At 31.9% G+C, this 14126-nt stretch overlaps 1 protein-coding gene and 1 long non-coding RNA gene across 2 annotated transcripts; both read right to left on the bottom strand.

The window, feature by feature from the left end:
• Nucleotides 1-4085: 4085 nt before the first annotated feature.
• Nucleotides 4086-7840, bottom strand: LOC111625540 (gastrula zinc finger protein XlCGF8.2DB-like). The gene is made up of 2 exons (XM_023368706.1): nucleotides 7815-7840; nucleotides 4086-5022 (listed from the first exon to the last, which is right to left on the bottom strand). Exons 1-2 carry the CDS (start codon nucleotides 7838-7840, stop codon nucleotides 4305-4307), a joined length of 744 nt encoding a protein of 247 aa, XP_023224474.1. The 3' UTR covers nucleotides 4086-4304.
• Nucleotides 7841-9824: 1984 nt separating this feature from the next.
• Nucleotides 9825-10417, bottom strand: LOC111625768. Its single transcript, XR_002756785.1, has 3 exons — nucleotides 10298-10417; nucleotides 10141-10215; nucleotides 9825-10016 (listed from the first exon to the last, which is right to left on the bottom strand). It is a non-coding gene; the product is annotated as an uncharacterized LOC111625768 (long non-coding RNA).
• Nucleotides 10418-14126: the final 3709 nt, after the last annotated feature.

Here is a 14126-nt window from a genome sequence, read left to right as displayed (position 1 = left end):
TAATAGTTCACGAAAATTATTATTTTCGTGAACTATTAGTACTTCAGTGTGTAAATTTTCTTGTTTCGTCTCCATACACATGGTCCTTCGCGAAAATTGTTTCAATTTTTCCATATCTCGACGCTTCTGCTTCTGGTGTTGCCAGATGTTTTTCCTTTATTCCATAAGTGCTTAGGACCATATAAGGAAATTTATAAAGATCTTTTAACTAGAAGCAAGCAATCTAAAATTACATACACTTTTTGCAAAAGGTAAAGCATGAATCTGAAGATAATGCAGAAAAATGCTCAGAGGATAACGATAACTTGCCAAAAATAAAACGTTCTCGGTTAATAGTGCTTTTAGTGATGACAAAGAAAACATTGTTTAATTTATATTAATATGTATCACTTAAGAAAATTTTAATAAAGATATTTATCTTAATTATAAAAATATAGTAGAATGTTTTTTAATTTTTGGAACCTAACCCTCCTTTTCGTACTAGTTCTTTGTTTCGCATAACACGGATTCGCATAACACGGCAATTTTTTGGAACGTAACTACCGTGTTATACGCGGGTTACCTGTAGTGAAAATATGAATATAACAAATGTAAATGTTGATTAGTTAATTCCCCTTATACATATTTCCCTTTATTTTTAGGATTATATTTTAGGGATCCTTTGTATATAGAATACTGTAAAATTAGCATAACAATAATAAAACTTTTATCAACAATTATAATTTAATGTTAATATAAATTATGTAAACTAAGTATTTTAATAATAATAATGTTTTGGTACTATAAACTAATTAGCCAGACAGAAATTAATGTATACTGCTACATTACATTTAAACTGAACTTTTAGAATAATGATTACATTGAAAAATGTTCATTTATTTATCACAGATATTTTCAGTTACTATTACAGGAGTTATGTGTTGTGAATCCATCAAAATTTTCTGATGATCCAGCAACAAATGAAACACCCAATAATAATAATAATAATGATAATCGCAGTAATTTTAAAGTTGTTGATGAATATACACTAGAGTATTAAAAAGCGCAAATGTATTTTTTTAAAAGAAGAGCAAAGAGTTAAAATGAATTCTACGAAGGAAGGTTGAAGTAGAAAGAGAGAGCATGATTGAAGAATTGAACTGCTGCAAGAAAAGGCACTACACAGAAGAGAAGACCAATTAAAAATAAAATTATTAAAAGAAAAATTAAAAAGCATAAATAAACCTAGTAACTTTACATTATCATTTTGCTGTTTGGTATTTGTATTCTAAAATTAAAAGAAAGCCTAGAACATCTTATTAATGAATTTAATTTATTTATTTATCTAAACATACTGGCACAAACCATGATGCAGGGAGAAGAATGAAAAGCAAAACACAAATATAAAAATCATATAACATATTCCACAAATATATATATCAGTAAATTAATAATAAAACAAAAATTAAATACTGTAAATTCGAAGCATAAATTTACACTAACATGAGATAACTGTTCAAAAATAAAGAAAATAAATTGATAACCATCAGACTAAGGTACATTTTACCTAGAAAATAATAATAAATCAACAACTAAATCACTTGTTCGCAAAATCGCATGTCTCCCCAATTGAATTTTTATAATTATTTTGTTGAAAATTATAATTTTTATTTACTAATTTATTTTAATTACACATTCAAATTTAATGAAAGTAATAGAAAATTCTTTGAGAGGTCCAAACTAACCTTTGTGTGAAATTTTGATTTAGCATGATAACATATTCACAATAAGCTAATTTGATGATTAAAAATTTCAATTAACATTTTAAAGGAAAAGGAAACAAAAGGACTAGATGTACAGTATATATAACAATATTTATTCATTTTTGCTTTTAAATTTTGTATTTTTTAATTAACTGTAAGTATTTTTCTATCTATTAATTTACTAAAAACGAAAAGATTAATCTGAAAAACTAACATTTTCCAAGAAATTTTTGTTGTTTACTATTAAATACAATACAGCCTACATTATTTTCATTAAGTTTAATAATTAACTTATCAAACACAACTCACAATCACATTAGTATATAAATATACAAACAAATTTTATTTATACAAAAATAAATTATTTTACAAAAGCTTTATTTGAATTTTATGATGCTTTATTTATAAACTAGCAGGTTGGCCCGGCGTTGCTCGGGCAAAAGTAACGATAACGAAGATAAAAATTATTACGTTACAGTCAGCCTCACCCGTTTTCACAGAATGCAAGAATTGGGTCCCCTTGTTTGAAAACTAATTAGAGAATTTTTAGATGGGTCTAAAAATATGTTCGATTTCCCGCAAAAACAAAAAAAAAAACTGCATCTGCGTATTGCAGGTCGCTTTCTCTTAACAATTCCATTGTTACGTAACACTTCCATTGTTACTTAACACTTCCATTGTTACTTAGCACTTCCATTGTTACTTAACACTTCCATTGTTGATGGAAGTGTTAAGCCTTAATCCTGTCCCTCTCCCCCATGGGGACTAATTTCGAAAAATCCCTTCTTAGTGTGCGTTTTCGTGACGTACCCTATCTGTGTACCAAATTTCAACTTTCAACTCCTAACCGTTTGGGCTCTGTGCTGATTATTATTATTATCAACTCGTCTCGATTATGATTATATATATATAGATTACATATAAGCCCATGTTCCTCGTACAAATAGTAACGATAGCTAAGATTAAGATTATTACATTATAGCCAATCTTACCCGTTTATACAAAATGCAAGAATTAGGTCTCCCTGTTTCTATACTAATTAAACTATTTTTAGATGGGTCTGAAAATATGCTTTTAAAAAAATAAAACAAATACAGAATGAATAAAATTTTATTGTTATACCAAGAGTTCGTACTCGCACTTGCTAATTATAACAATGACACATGTAAATTTTCGTTTATTTAATTATTTTGGTATACACATAACGAGAAACTAAAGTTTTAATCTATATATATAAAATTGTTTGTCCTGACTGACTGAATGACTCACTCAGTGATTCATCATCGCCCACAGCAAACCGCTGGACCTACAGGTGAAATTTGGTACACAGTTAGGGTACGTCATGAAAACGCACACTAAGAAGGGATTTTTCGAAATTTCAAAGTGGGGGGAGAGGGAGAGCATTAACGCTTAACCGGAAGAACGGCTTCTACTGTACTATTTTAGATGCGATTTTGTTTTTATCTGCGTTGTACTAGGGTACGCCATGGAAATGCACACTAAAAAGGAATTTTTCGAAATTCCCCCTCGGGGGGAAAAGGAAAGGATTTAGTCTTCATTGAGTAATTAAATGTATTAAATTAATAACATTTCAGACATTGTTATAAATATTTTTATCTATTTCGATTTTACAAATGTTGGAAACGTTTTAAATTCGAATTTGTTATTGCATATTGGTTCGATTATAGAACGATTGTAAACATTCCATAAAATTGATCAAATTGAAAATAGTTCGTTTGATTCTCGGCAATTCTCATCATTCTCAGCGGTAGGTGTTATATTACAATTACTATGGTTGTTGAAATACTGAATATAAATGGGGTTTGCTTGCAAAATTAGCGCGGGCAAAGCCGCGGGTAACAGCTAGTAAATATATAATATTACTTAGCAGGCTACACAATTTAACGTGACGTTAAATAAATTATGCTAAGTGGCCAGGCAGATGGAAATAAAAGTGTCACAAACTAAACTTTAAAACACATGACTTTTTTGCAAAAATTTAATTCTGGGTTCAAGTGCCATGAGATTAAGAAAAAAACTTACGACACATCTTATCGAAACAAACGAGTAAACAAACTCATCGGAGAAAATTTTGACTTCAGATTCTAAACTAAAGTTACAAATAAAAAATTTCCGCGAAGCGAAACACTATAAAATTTGTTTGTAAAAGAATTTACTAATAAATACAGAGTTCTGTAAATTAACAAATAGGATGCTTTTTACATGAAATTATAAAATTAAAAGTAAATTACATCTGAATGTAAATATCGTGATGCTTTTTTAGTTAAAGTTTCAGGAAATTCAACGAAATTAACAAATGATTTTGATTTTAAACCTGTTTTATTTAAATATTTTGATCGTTATACATAATAAAAATTATAACTTTTAAAGAAAAATTGTTTCTAAGCGAATTTTTTAATGTTTTTTCTAGGTCCGTATTTCGAATGAATGTCTATGGACATAATTGACGTACGGTTTTTCTCCTTAGTGGATACGAAGTTTGTTTATTTAAACTTTACTTTCCTAAAATTTTTCTTTTAACTCATAACAACTGTAATGATTTTATTTCGTGTGGGTGCGAAGATGTCTAATTAAGTTTCCTTTATGTGTAAATTTTTGTTTACACTCATCACAAGTGTAAGGCTTTTCTCCAGTATGGATGCGAAGGTGTGTAATTAAGTGTTCCTTCCGTGTAAATTTTCGTTTACACTCGTCACAAGTGTAAGGTTTTTCTCCAGTATGGATTCGAAGATGTATAATTAAGTCTCCCCTTTGTGTAAATTTTTGTTTACACTGGTCACAACTGTAAGGCTTTTCTCCAGTGTGGGTGCGAAGATGTCTAATTAAGCTTCCCTTTACAGAAAACTTCTGTTCACACTCGTCACAAGTGTAAGGCTTTTCTCCAGTGTGAATGCGAAGATGCGTAATTAAGTCTCCCCTTTGTATAAACTTTTGTTTACACTGGTCACAACTGTAAGGCTTTTCTCCAGTGTGGGTGCGAAGATGTCTAATTAAGCTTCCCTTTACAGAAAACTTCTGTTCACACTCTTCACAAGTGTAAGGCTTCTCTCCAGTGTGGGTGCGAAAATGTCTAATTAACACTCCTCTTTGTGTAAACTTCTTTTTACATTCTTCACAAGTGTAAGGCTTTTCTCCTGTATGTATTCTTTCATGGGTTTGCAAATTTTGTTTAGATGTAAAGTTCTTCTTACAGTGTTTACATGAAAATATCTTTCGGTTCCTTTTATCTGCAATTAAAAAAATTGATCTAAATAATATCTTATCTGTGTAAAATCAATTAATTTTCTTCAATCACAACAATAATTAACCAGTAATAATATTTAACTAAAAATAAGCATTTTTATATCTAAAAGCACATTTCTTCATCAAAACAAAATGACTATGTTTAGAGATGAAATGTTCGAGCGTAAGTATATCATATTACTAATATTTTCAACCACAGCTAATCGTAGATAACATATTAAAGTAAACAATTTATGTAAAACATTTATAGAATGTTTGTATATTTTCATGCTTTTCCATTGATCTTTATTTGTATATTTATGTAATGGATCTTTCTCCTGCTTCTTCGTTGACATTGTTAAATGAGGAGCATCGATGTAAGTAAAATACTATTTAATATACAATTTATTCTTTAATCTTCGAAAATCTTTTCTTCTAAACTTCGTGATTCATCCAAAGAACAACTGAAAGTAATAACAATACACATGAAATAAATTCTATAAATTTTAATTTAATTTGACATTTTTAAAATTAGAATGTTTTATTCATAATCTTGTCCATTTATATTGTTAAATGTATAATTGTAATATTGGTTCTATTCAAATGAAAAGGATACAATAATTTTATGAAATATTTTCTTCATAGCACATTTCCTGTAAGACGAATTCACAACGTTCTAGGCTGTAAAATAGAAATTCTTAACAGTTAATTGTAGATTTCATTCTTCTCCTTCTGTAGTTTCTGTTTCCTGTATTTTCAATATGAAAATCAGCTAAATGAAAAAATAAAACATGCTGAAATATCAGACAAAATTTATATTCAAAGTTTTTTGTACAGTGATTAAAATTTGTATTCTCTACGCTAAATCTTTTAAAGTATATCACACCTCCTTTTGAATTATTTGATATTTACAGTGTACACATGTAGTAAAATTACAACAATTTTTGAAAAATCACTTTGGTATTCGAACCTCAACTGCGATCATATTAAATAATTAAAAATGTTTTCATTAAATTTTGTTACTTCATTAAAAAAATCCAGCTACCAGTTCCTTAAGTTACCCTACAACATTTAAATCTGATCTAAGATAAATCTGTTATAAAATAGCAAAACTCTCAATTTTTAGGATAGAAATGGGTTTTGTTAAAAAAAAAAAAAATGTAAATACTGTAAGGTCTATTTTTATGCGGATTATTTTTATGCGATTTGGAAGTTGTGGGGTTTGTATTTCATCCGAAAATTTCATGGACAAACATACATATAGGCTTGTTTAGGAAGCCTGCGTATAGACAGTCTCCAAAAATCGTGGAACGCTCAAAGCTCACTCCGTTTGTTCCACTGACATATAACGTTTATGGATGTAAAGAATAGCTAGATCTACCTTAATCGCTTTAGTTCCTAGCAATTTTTGATATAAATGTAATTAAACATAAAAAATACTTAAAACTGAAAAAAACGAAAGAAATGCGTTAATTTTGAAGAAAAAGCTTCAAAGTTTAACTTCCTTTGTCTCGCCCTTCTGTGAAATTTAACACCGATGAGTCATTGTTTACACATCTGGATGACCTTGAACACAGCTGGAGTTGGATTTCCCGGGGCATTCTCATAGACGTCGCGGGAGGACAAGGGTTTAAAGTAGGGTGAATACTAGCTAGACCTATATTTTTAAATATTTTTAAAAAATTAAAATTTTTATTGCGATTTCCGACCCCCCCAGTTTAATTAAACTTATATATAATAAAATATATTAATTAAAAAATTAAAAAACTATTGGAGGTCGTTTTTGACATCAGAAAGTAGCTTTAAATAACTTTACCGAAGTCAAATCCGTGCACTACAACTTTAGAACGATTAATTAAATTTGATTTAAAAAATCGTATTAAAAAACAATTAAGCGTTAATCGCGCGTCATTAAAGATTGATTAAAATCGCGATAAAATTTTTTTGCTCGGGTAAAAATTTTTGAAAAGATTTGGAGACTTAAAAAACATTCCGAAAAAAATAAGTCGCTGAAAGGTACCAATTTTCCATCATTTAAAGATGTAAAAAGAGTTGTTCTGACATGGTTCAGATCACATGACCCTCAGTTCTACTCAGATGAACTTAAAGGCTTGTATCAACGTTTGCAGAAGTGTATCGACCTTAATGGAGCATATGTTGAAAAATAATCATTATAACTGAAATCATTTTTTCATACCATCCTTATTCCATGAAATTTTTGAAGCCCCCTCGTAGCATCAATGGCCCTAATACAAAAACCTCCCTGAAAATTTTAGAAATTTTCTACAGAAGACATAGAAATTATTAAGTTCCGAAAGGAAGAAGAAAATATTGCTCCCACAAACACCCACACAAACATCCATATATACACTTAAACGAAAGACTTTGTGTACGACACATATACGGCCTGTTTAGTTGGCGAAAAAAAGGGTTAAGGAATGAAGAAGGAGAAAGAAAAGATAAACAGTAGAGAAAGGTACGATCCCTCTGAACGGTGTTCATTTGGTTACTGAACCCTCTAAGTTTAATGTTGGCGTGCAGTTTTTAGGCTGCAAGGCTGTTGTCCCCAAAGGGTCTAAGGAAAACCTAAGAATAGCGAACACCAATAATTGAGGGCCGCCACGAATATCTAAGAGTAGAGGTTAGTGCCAAGTGGCTGTTAGTCTATAGCTTCTATCTACTTAATAGTAATAATAGAGAACGCGAGCGCGAGACTTAAGGCTAACTTAACTGCTAGATAGACAGCGCGATAAACAAACGAGGACAACGACAAAACAGACAACATAGAAAAAACAAATTAGCAAGACCAACGTTTTCTTATACACTAACCTAACAAAACCTAATCGAGAAGCCATAGCTAGCATGCCCTAATTTAACTTACAAATAAGACTAACCGAAAACTGAGTGAAAGGTAACGAGAAGAAAAGACAAAAATAAAAAAAGGAAATAAGGCAACTATTGATTAACTACAGAACAAACCAAGGGGAAGCTACTTGCCATCCATTGCACAGGAGTGAATACCCTCAATGGCCCCACAAAGAGTTATGAATGCGATATGTTGGAATATTGTAGGTGTGTGAATGAGTTGGTGCGAGTTGCATGGCCAGGTGTAACCTTTAAGAATAACCGCTCTCATTACGCTATTCCTGATTATCTGTATAAACAACAAAATCCTCCGAACTTTTGCATTTTTCGATGTTTCATCACCCGTGTCCAAAACATGTAAAAATCTACTAGGCGTGTTATTTTTTCCTAATCGCTTTGTTATACAGAAGGATTGGTGAAAAAAGTATAAATGCCAAAAATTGCAATTACTGCACTTAAATGAAGAGTTCAATAAATATGTAGGGACTTATATTTTATGATAGTCTTTAAACTTAACAAAAATATTCAAAAGTAAAATAAAGATTCGAAAAGTAAAACTAGCGCATTTATCGTATTGTCTACTTCGAACAACTCGTTATACGTTAACTAAAGTGTAATGTGGTATAATATGTTCCTGTTACCACTCGTTGACTGAAGATACTTATTTCGTGAAATTATATTTACTTACCTAAACAGTGTCTGCAGAGAATTTTGTTACAGATTGATAATATTCCTATTAAAGGTGTGGGATATTTTCTAGATAAATTTATTGAATAACCTCCCGATATACAACATTTCTTTTTTATCATCAAGGGCACAAATAAACAAAGATTTTCAGCTACTAACACGCGAACACGCAACATAGAGTCGGCCATGTGAAAAGAAACTGAATCCAAGGTCAAGTCGTGCAACTCTGAAACTTTGGTTTTGTGGCTTTTTAATAATCATTGGAAAAAATAGACTTACTGGATCTTGTAAGCATTCGAATGGATAGTTTGGTAATGGTATGCAATTAAATGATATATCTGTCCTTCAATTTTGAAGGTTAGGATAAAATTTCTTTCAAGTGTTTCAGTAGAACGAAAATCTGTTATTTGGAAGGCACTGTCGTAAGCTTTATTGTTCTTCAGGAGATGTTTAGTGTCTGGATGAGTCTCATTTAAGAGAGAGAGAAAAAGTTCGAAGAGCAAGAACAACCAGTTTAACTTTGTGATAAATCCTGTGATTCATTCTTCCACTTCAGAGCACTGCAATACACACATACTTTATCCATACACCCAATGATGTATGGATAAAGTATGTGTATACAACTGATGATAAATAGTATGAGTGTCATAAATAAAAGCACTTCGGAGTTTTTGCGCCAAAGATTTCTTATTTCCCAGTAGGTATAATCTTCGCTCACACAAATAAACAAAACTCATGCAAACACAGCTAGGCCTAACGAATCACGAACACAATATATAATAATTGAAAAAATCCCGCCATATGTACAGTACATGTACTGCCATCTAGCATGATGACGTCACTTTTTAATACTTGGAATACTGTATTTTACTAATAAACTAATTATTTTTTAATGACAATTCTTCAAACACAATAGTAAACTTCAATAATTATTCAAGTACTTATGAAACTGTGCCGGTAATTGTTATGCTACTTGAACATCAACTACATAGTGTATTCATTCCGACACAAGGCTAATCTCATCATTAATTTTTATTTAGTTGATACGTGTACTTAATGTTTGTACACGTTTCGGGTATTCATGCCGCTTTTCAGTCAACTAAAGCACTAATACATAATGATTACAAATTACAATATACAGTAAACTCCCGATTATCCGGGCTAATGGTGGGGAGAGGTGACACAGATAATCCAAACTACATTTATTTATTTGAAAAAAATATTATGAATTTTTTTTATAATACTACGTACATATAATCAAATCTTAAATTGTGATACGTATAATAACACGCAACTAAACGAAACTTTGTATAAATGTACTCACTATCGTTTTCTCCTCCGAAAAGAAACATCAGGCGCGAAAGAAGTGGCCTAACTAAAACCAGTCCAGCTGACTTCAGATACCTCCACCAACCGCTTCAAACGTCTAAATACGAACGCGTGCACACTTATAGGATGCGTAAACATGAAAGCAAGCAACTATTTAAAAAATACATACACATATAATTATTTCTTTTTAAATAAATTCATGGACGGATAATCCGCGCACGGATACTCCGGAGTTTACTGTATAAATAAATAGGTTATGCTGTATAAAACATACCTGCAAATCCCAGATCTTTGTAAAGTTAAAACCGTTTTATATATTCGACCCTCACCGTTTATTAGCCCTTCTTATCTAACGGGGAATTATACAATAATTATCGCGTTAATTTTATTTTAATAACAATGCTATAAATTCCTATAAATTTACAACATACCTAGATTTTCATTTTACATCAATTCGGAGTAGCTTTTATCGTACAAACAGATTTTTACTTGTTTTTTACACCTATATAACATTTTTAATTTGTTGATGCGTACGACCGTGTTCATTTACATAATGATGTGGTAGACAGGCCACCTTGTGGCAGAACACACGTTAAAGAGATTTTAATTTTTACCTAATTTTGATTATAACGTTTTTAAATAAAAATTTTTTTATTAAAATAAAAAATTTTAATAAAATAAAAATTTTTTAGAATAAAAAAATCAGCTAAAAATGTTATACATATGTTTTATACAGCATAACCTTTTTATTTGTATATTGTAATCTGTAACCATTATGTATTTGTGTTTTAGTTGACTGAAGAGCGGCATGAATGGCCCGAAACGTGTACAGACATTAAGTACACGTATTAACTAAATAAAAATTAATGATGAGATTAGCCTTGTGTCCCAGTGAATACACTATACAGTCGGTATTCAAGTTGCATTCAATAATACACTTTTCTTATATATACAGTACTTTTTTTACAAGACGTACTGATTGATATGTAGCCAGTTTGGTTAAAATATCTTAAAACGTTTTCTCGTAATGAAACAAATTTTTTGACCACTACAGTTTAATTTGAAGTACTGTTTAATTATAGAAGATTTAAATGCAGGTTGTATTTACCTACGTATCACGTAAAGAGCAGTTTTTCATGTTGATTCCTCCAATATCGGTATATATTATTCTAACGGACATAGTATACGTAGCATATATAATTAGTTAAAATACAGGGTATATGTACAGTATATTATTTATCTTTTCGACTATAAAAATCTCACTTTGAATTCTAAATTGCAAACAGATTGGACTGGACAATTTAAATGACAAATGAAAATTGCGATGAACGTAAATACTCGTACATTGATTAATTATTAATTCTTCAGAATACGACGTGGACAGATGAACGACAAAGATAAATGAAACTTGTCATGAAAGAAAAAATGGACGAAGGTCGTTTGTGAAGTTACAAAGACAATTTGCTTGCAGCTTCCAGGGATGAGAAATGTATTGATATCCTAGCATTTATAATATCATTGATGATCTAAGCGACTAATAAAAATCGATATACGAATGTGTTTGCTTTGTAGTTACCGAGGCGTAATTTTTCGAACAGTTTTGCTTTTTTTATAAATAATTTATAAAAATAATCACACCTTAACCACGACAAAACTGCTAAGATCGTAAAAGACGTCATGAATACCGAAAATTTCACATATTAATGTGGTCGACAAATGTTTTCGTAATACGATCTTTGAACTTTTACCACACGAACATTGTTATCGTAAACGCTTAAAGTTTCTTTTTGTTATAATTGTGCTACGGTTCTGGTCGAATAAATGAATAACTCGGGTAAAGTTTATGGTTTCGTAAGTTCAACTCCAACAATAAACAGAAGTTTAATAACAGTAATATGTATGACAATCTATATATATAATCGAGATGGATTGACAATAATAATAATAATAATAATAATAATATGCGCAGAGCCCAAACGGCTAGGTGTTGAAAGTTGAAATTTAATACACAGTTAGGGTACGTCACGAGAACGCACACTAAGAAGGGATTTTTCGAAATTCCCCCCGGGGGAGAGGGACAGACAGGATTAAGGTTTCGACAATGGAAGTGCTAAGTAACAATGGAGTGTTAACAATGGAAGAGTTAAGAATGGGAGTGTTAAGTAACAATGGAAATGTTAAGAGAAAGCGTGCAAGATTTACAGGCGCAGATGCTCTGTTTTGCGTTTTTGCTTTTTTGTTTTTGTTTTTGTTTTTTAATAGGGTACGTCACGAGAATATACACTAAGAAGATTTTTCGAAATTTCACCAGCCAAGGTGAGGTGGTTAACACGTCCCCCCGCGGGAAGTGTCAACAATGAAAGTGTTAAGAGAAAGCGACGTGCAAGATTTACAGATGCAGATGCAGTTTTTTCGTTTTGCAAGAAATAGAACATATTTTTAGACCCATGTAAAATTCTTTAATTAGTCTGGAAACGGGAAGACCTAATTCTTGAATTCTTTCAAAACGGGTAAGATTGGCTATAATATAATTTTTTTGATCTTCGCTATCGTTACTTCTTGCCAGAGCAAAGCCGGGCCTATCTGCTAGTAAATAATAATTGACAACTTATCCAGATTACTAGCGAGGTTAAGACCGAAATTTTAAACGCAAAATCGTGTACGTCGGACGTTCAGCGTCGCTTTCCTGTAAGCCTAGAAAGACAGTGGCGTTTGGATAGTCAGTGAAATCATGCTCGACATTCCAAACACCATTGACAAACTTCTAGGCTTACAGATAGACGGCGCCGAACGTCCGATATACACGTTTTCGCGTTTTAAATTTCGGCTTCAATCTCGCTAGTCTTTGCTAACAGATAGAGTATTGTTCGGCATTTTACACTCTGTCCCCGTCCTAACTCCTAGGGCCTTTATTCGACGCCTACGCCCTCCGAAAGAGTATTTAAACCAATTTAGTTTGTTATAAAATACTCCGTAACTAATCAATTCTTTTAGAATATTAAAGATGGAAGTTTTCATTTTCTTAAAATTGGTTATGGAAGACGGCGTCCATTATTTAGAGCAGTGTTTTTCAATGTGTGGGTCGCGACCATCAGGGGGTCGCAAAGCCTTAGATGGGGGTCGCGGGTAAAAGAAAAAGACAATTGTTTGTAGGTCCTACACTACAATAAAAAAACTACAATTTCAGTGAGCTTCTTTGGAATGTTTGCTTGAGAGGTGACGGATAAGCTTTGATGGTTTCATACTCTCACGTTATAATACATCGCCACAAATTACACATTAAGGTTTATTATTCATGACAGTAAACCCGTATTTCAAGTAATTGTCATCATAATGTCTATTTTTATCGGTTTTGATTGACTTCCGTCACTGCCACTTGTACCAAACGTGGAGGGCTGCGATCTTTTGAGAAACTTATCCATTTTATGCTCGTGCGGAGCAAAGCGCAAAGATAATACAATCACGTCTGTACTCGTTGGCGCACTCGGACAACTGATGGAAACAAAAGAAAGCGAGCGTACAGTACGTTACTGCGCGGGTGGCGGGAGGCGCACTGGCCTCCAGGCAAAGTTACTATTTGCAGGGCTCTTGCAACTTCTTTGCACAGTACAATTGGTTTTTCGATCGATATTTAGGTCTCAGCAGAAAGAAAATTAAATACGTAGTTTTTAAAGTCACTGACATAGTTTTAATATGGCCCTGGGGGTCGCCAGAATTTTTTAACTTGTAAAGGGATCGCGTATTCAAGAAGGTTGAAAAACACTGATTTAGAGTAAATATAATAGATGTCCTTTTGAAGGGTGTGGAGATTGTAAAAATGCCCGTTAAGTAGAGGTGGTTTCACTTTTCGGCAGTGTCCGTTAATACAGCGTTTACTGTATTATAATTTTTTGTTTACTCATCTTACATAACTTTGGAATTGTAGAAGTTCGAAGCAAGAAAATATTTCCAGAACCAATATTAGTGAGAAAATATCAAGGTAATTATGCAGTTTAACGGAATATGATTTTTTTTAATTATATTATACTTAAAGAATGTATATTTAATAGACATTCAGAAAACGCATAACATTTTTCCGGGCACCCCGTATTTACAGTGCTATAAACAAAAATTCATAGGACTATTTACAAGTTGTTCCCTGTTCGAGACGCCATTGCTTAAGCTTGCCCTCGTCGTGGAGGTGTACACTGGACGGCGGATGCACACAAATTGTGTCATGTGACCCGATTTCGACGTCACTCGGTCACGTGACTAGGTCTC

This window comes from Centruroides sculpturatus, unplaced genomic scaffold, assembly GCF_000671375.1.
Source record: "Centruroides sculpturatus isolate CEXI.00-Female unplaced genomic scaffold, Cexi_2.0 scaffold99, whole genome shotgun sequence".
Lineage (NCBI taxonomy): Eukaryota > Metazoa > Arthropoda > Arachnida > Scorpiones > Buthidae > Centruroides > Centruroides sculpturatus.
This window is presented reverse-complemented; position numbering and strand designations above follow the sequence as displayed.

What these genes read in the sequence shown, in the direction of transcription:
- LOC111625540 (XM_023368706.1), bottom strand. Translation starts at nt 7,840, where the DNA reads ATGGCTTCTCGATTAGGTTTTGTTAG. An exon ending in TCTCGATTAGGTTTTGTTAG is followed by an intron (nt 5,023 to 7,814) that starts GTTAGTGTATAA and finishes TTACACAGATAA; the next exon opens with GATATTATTTAGATCAATTT.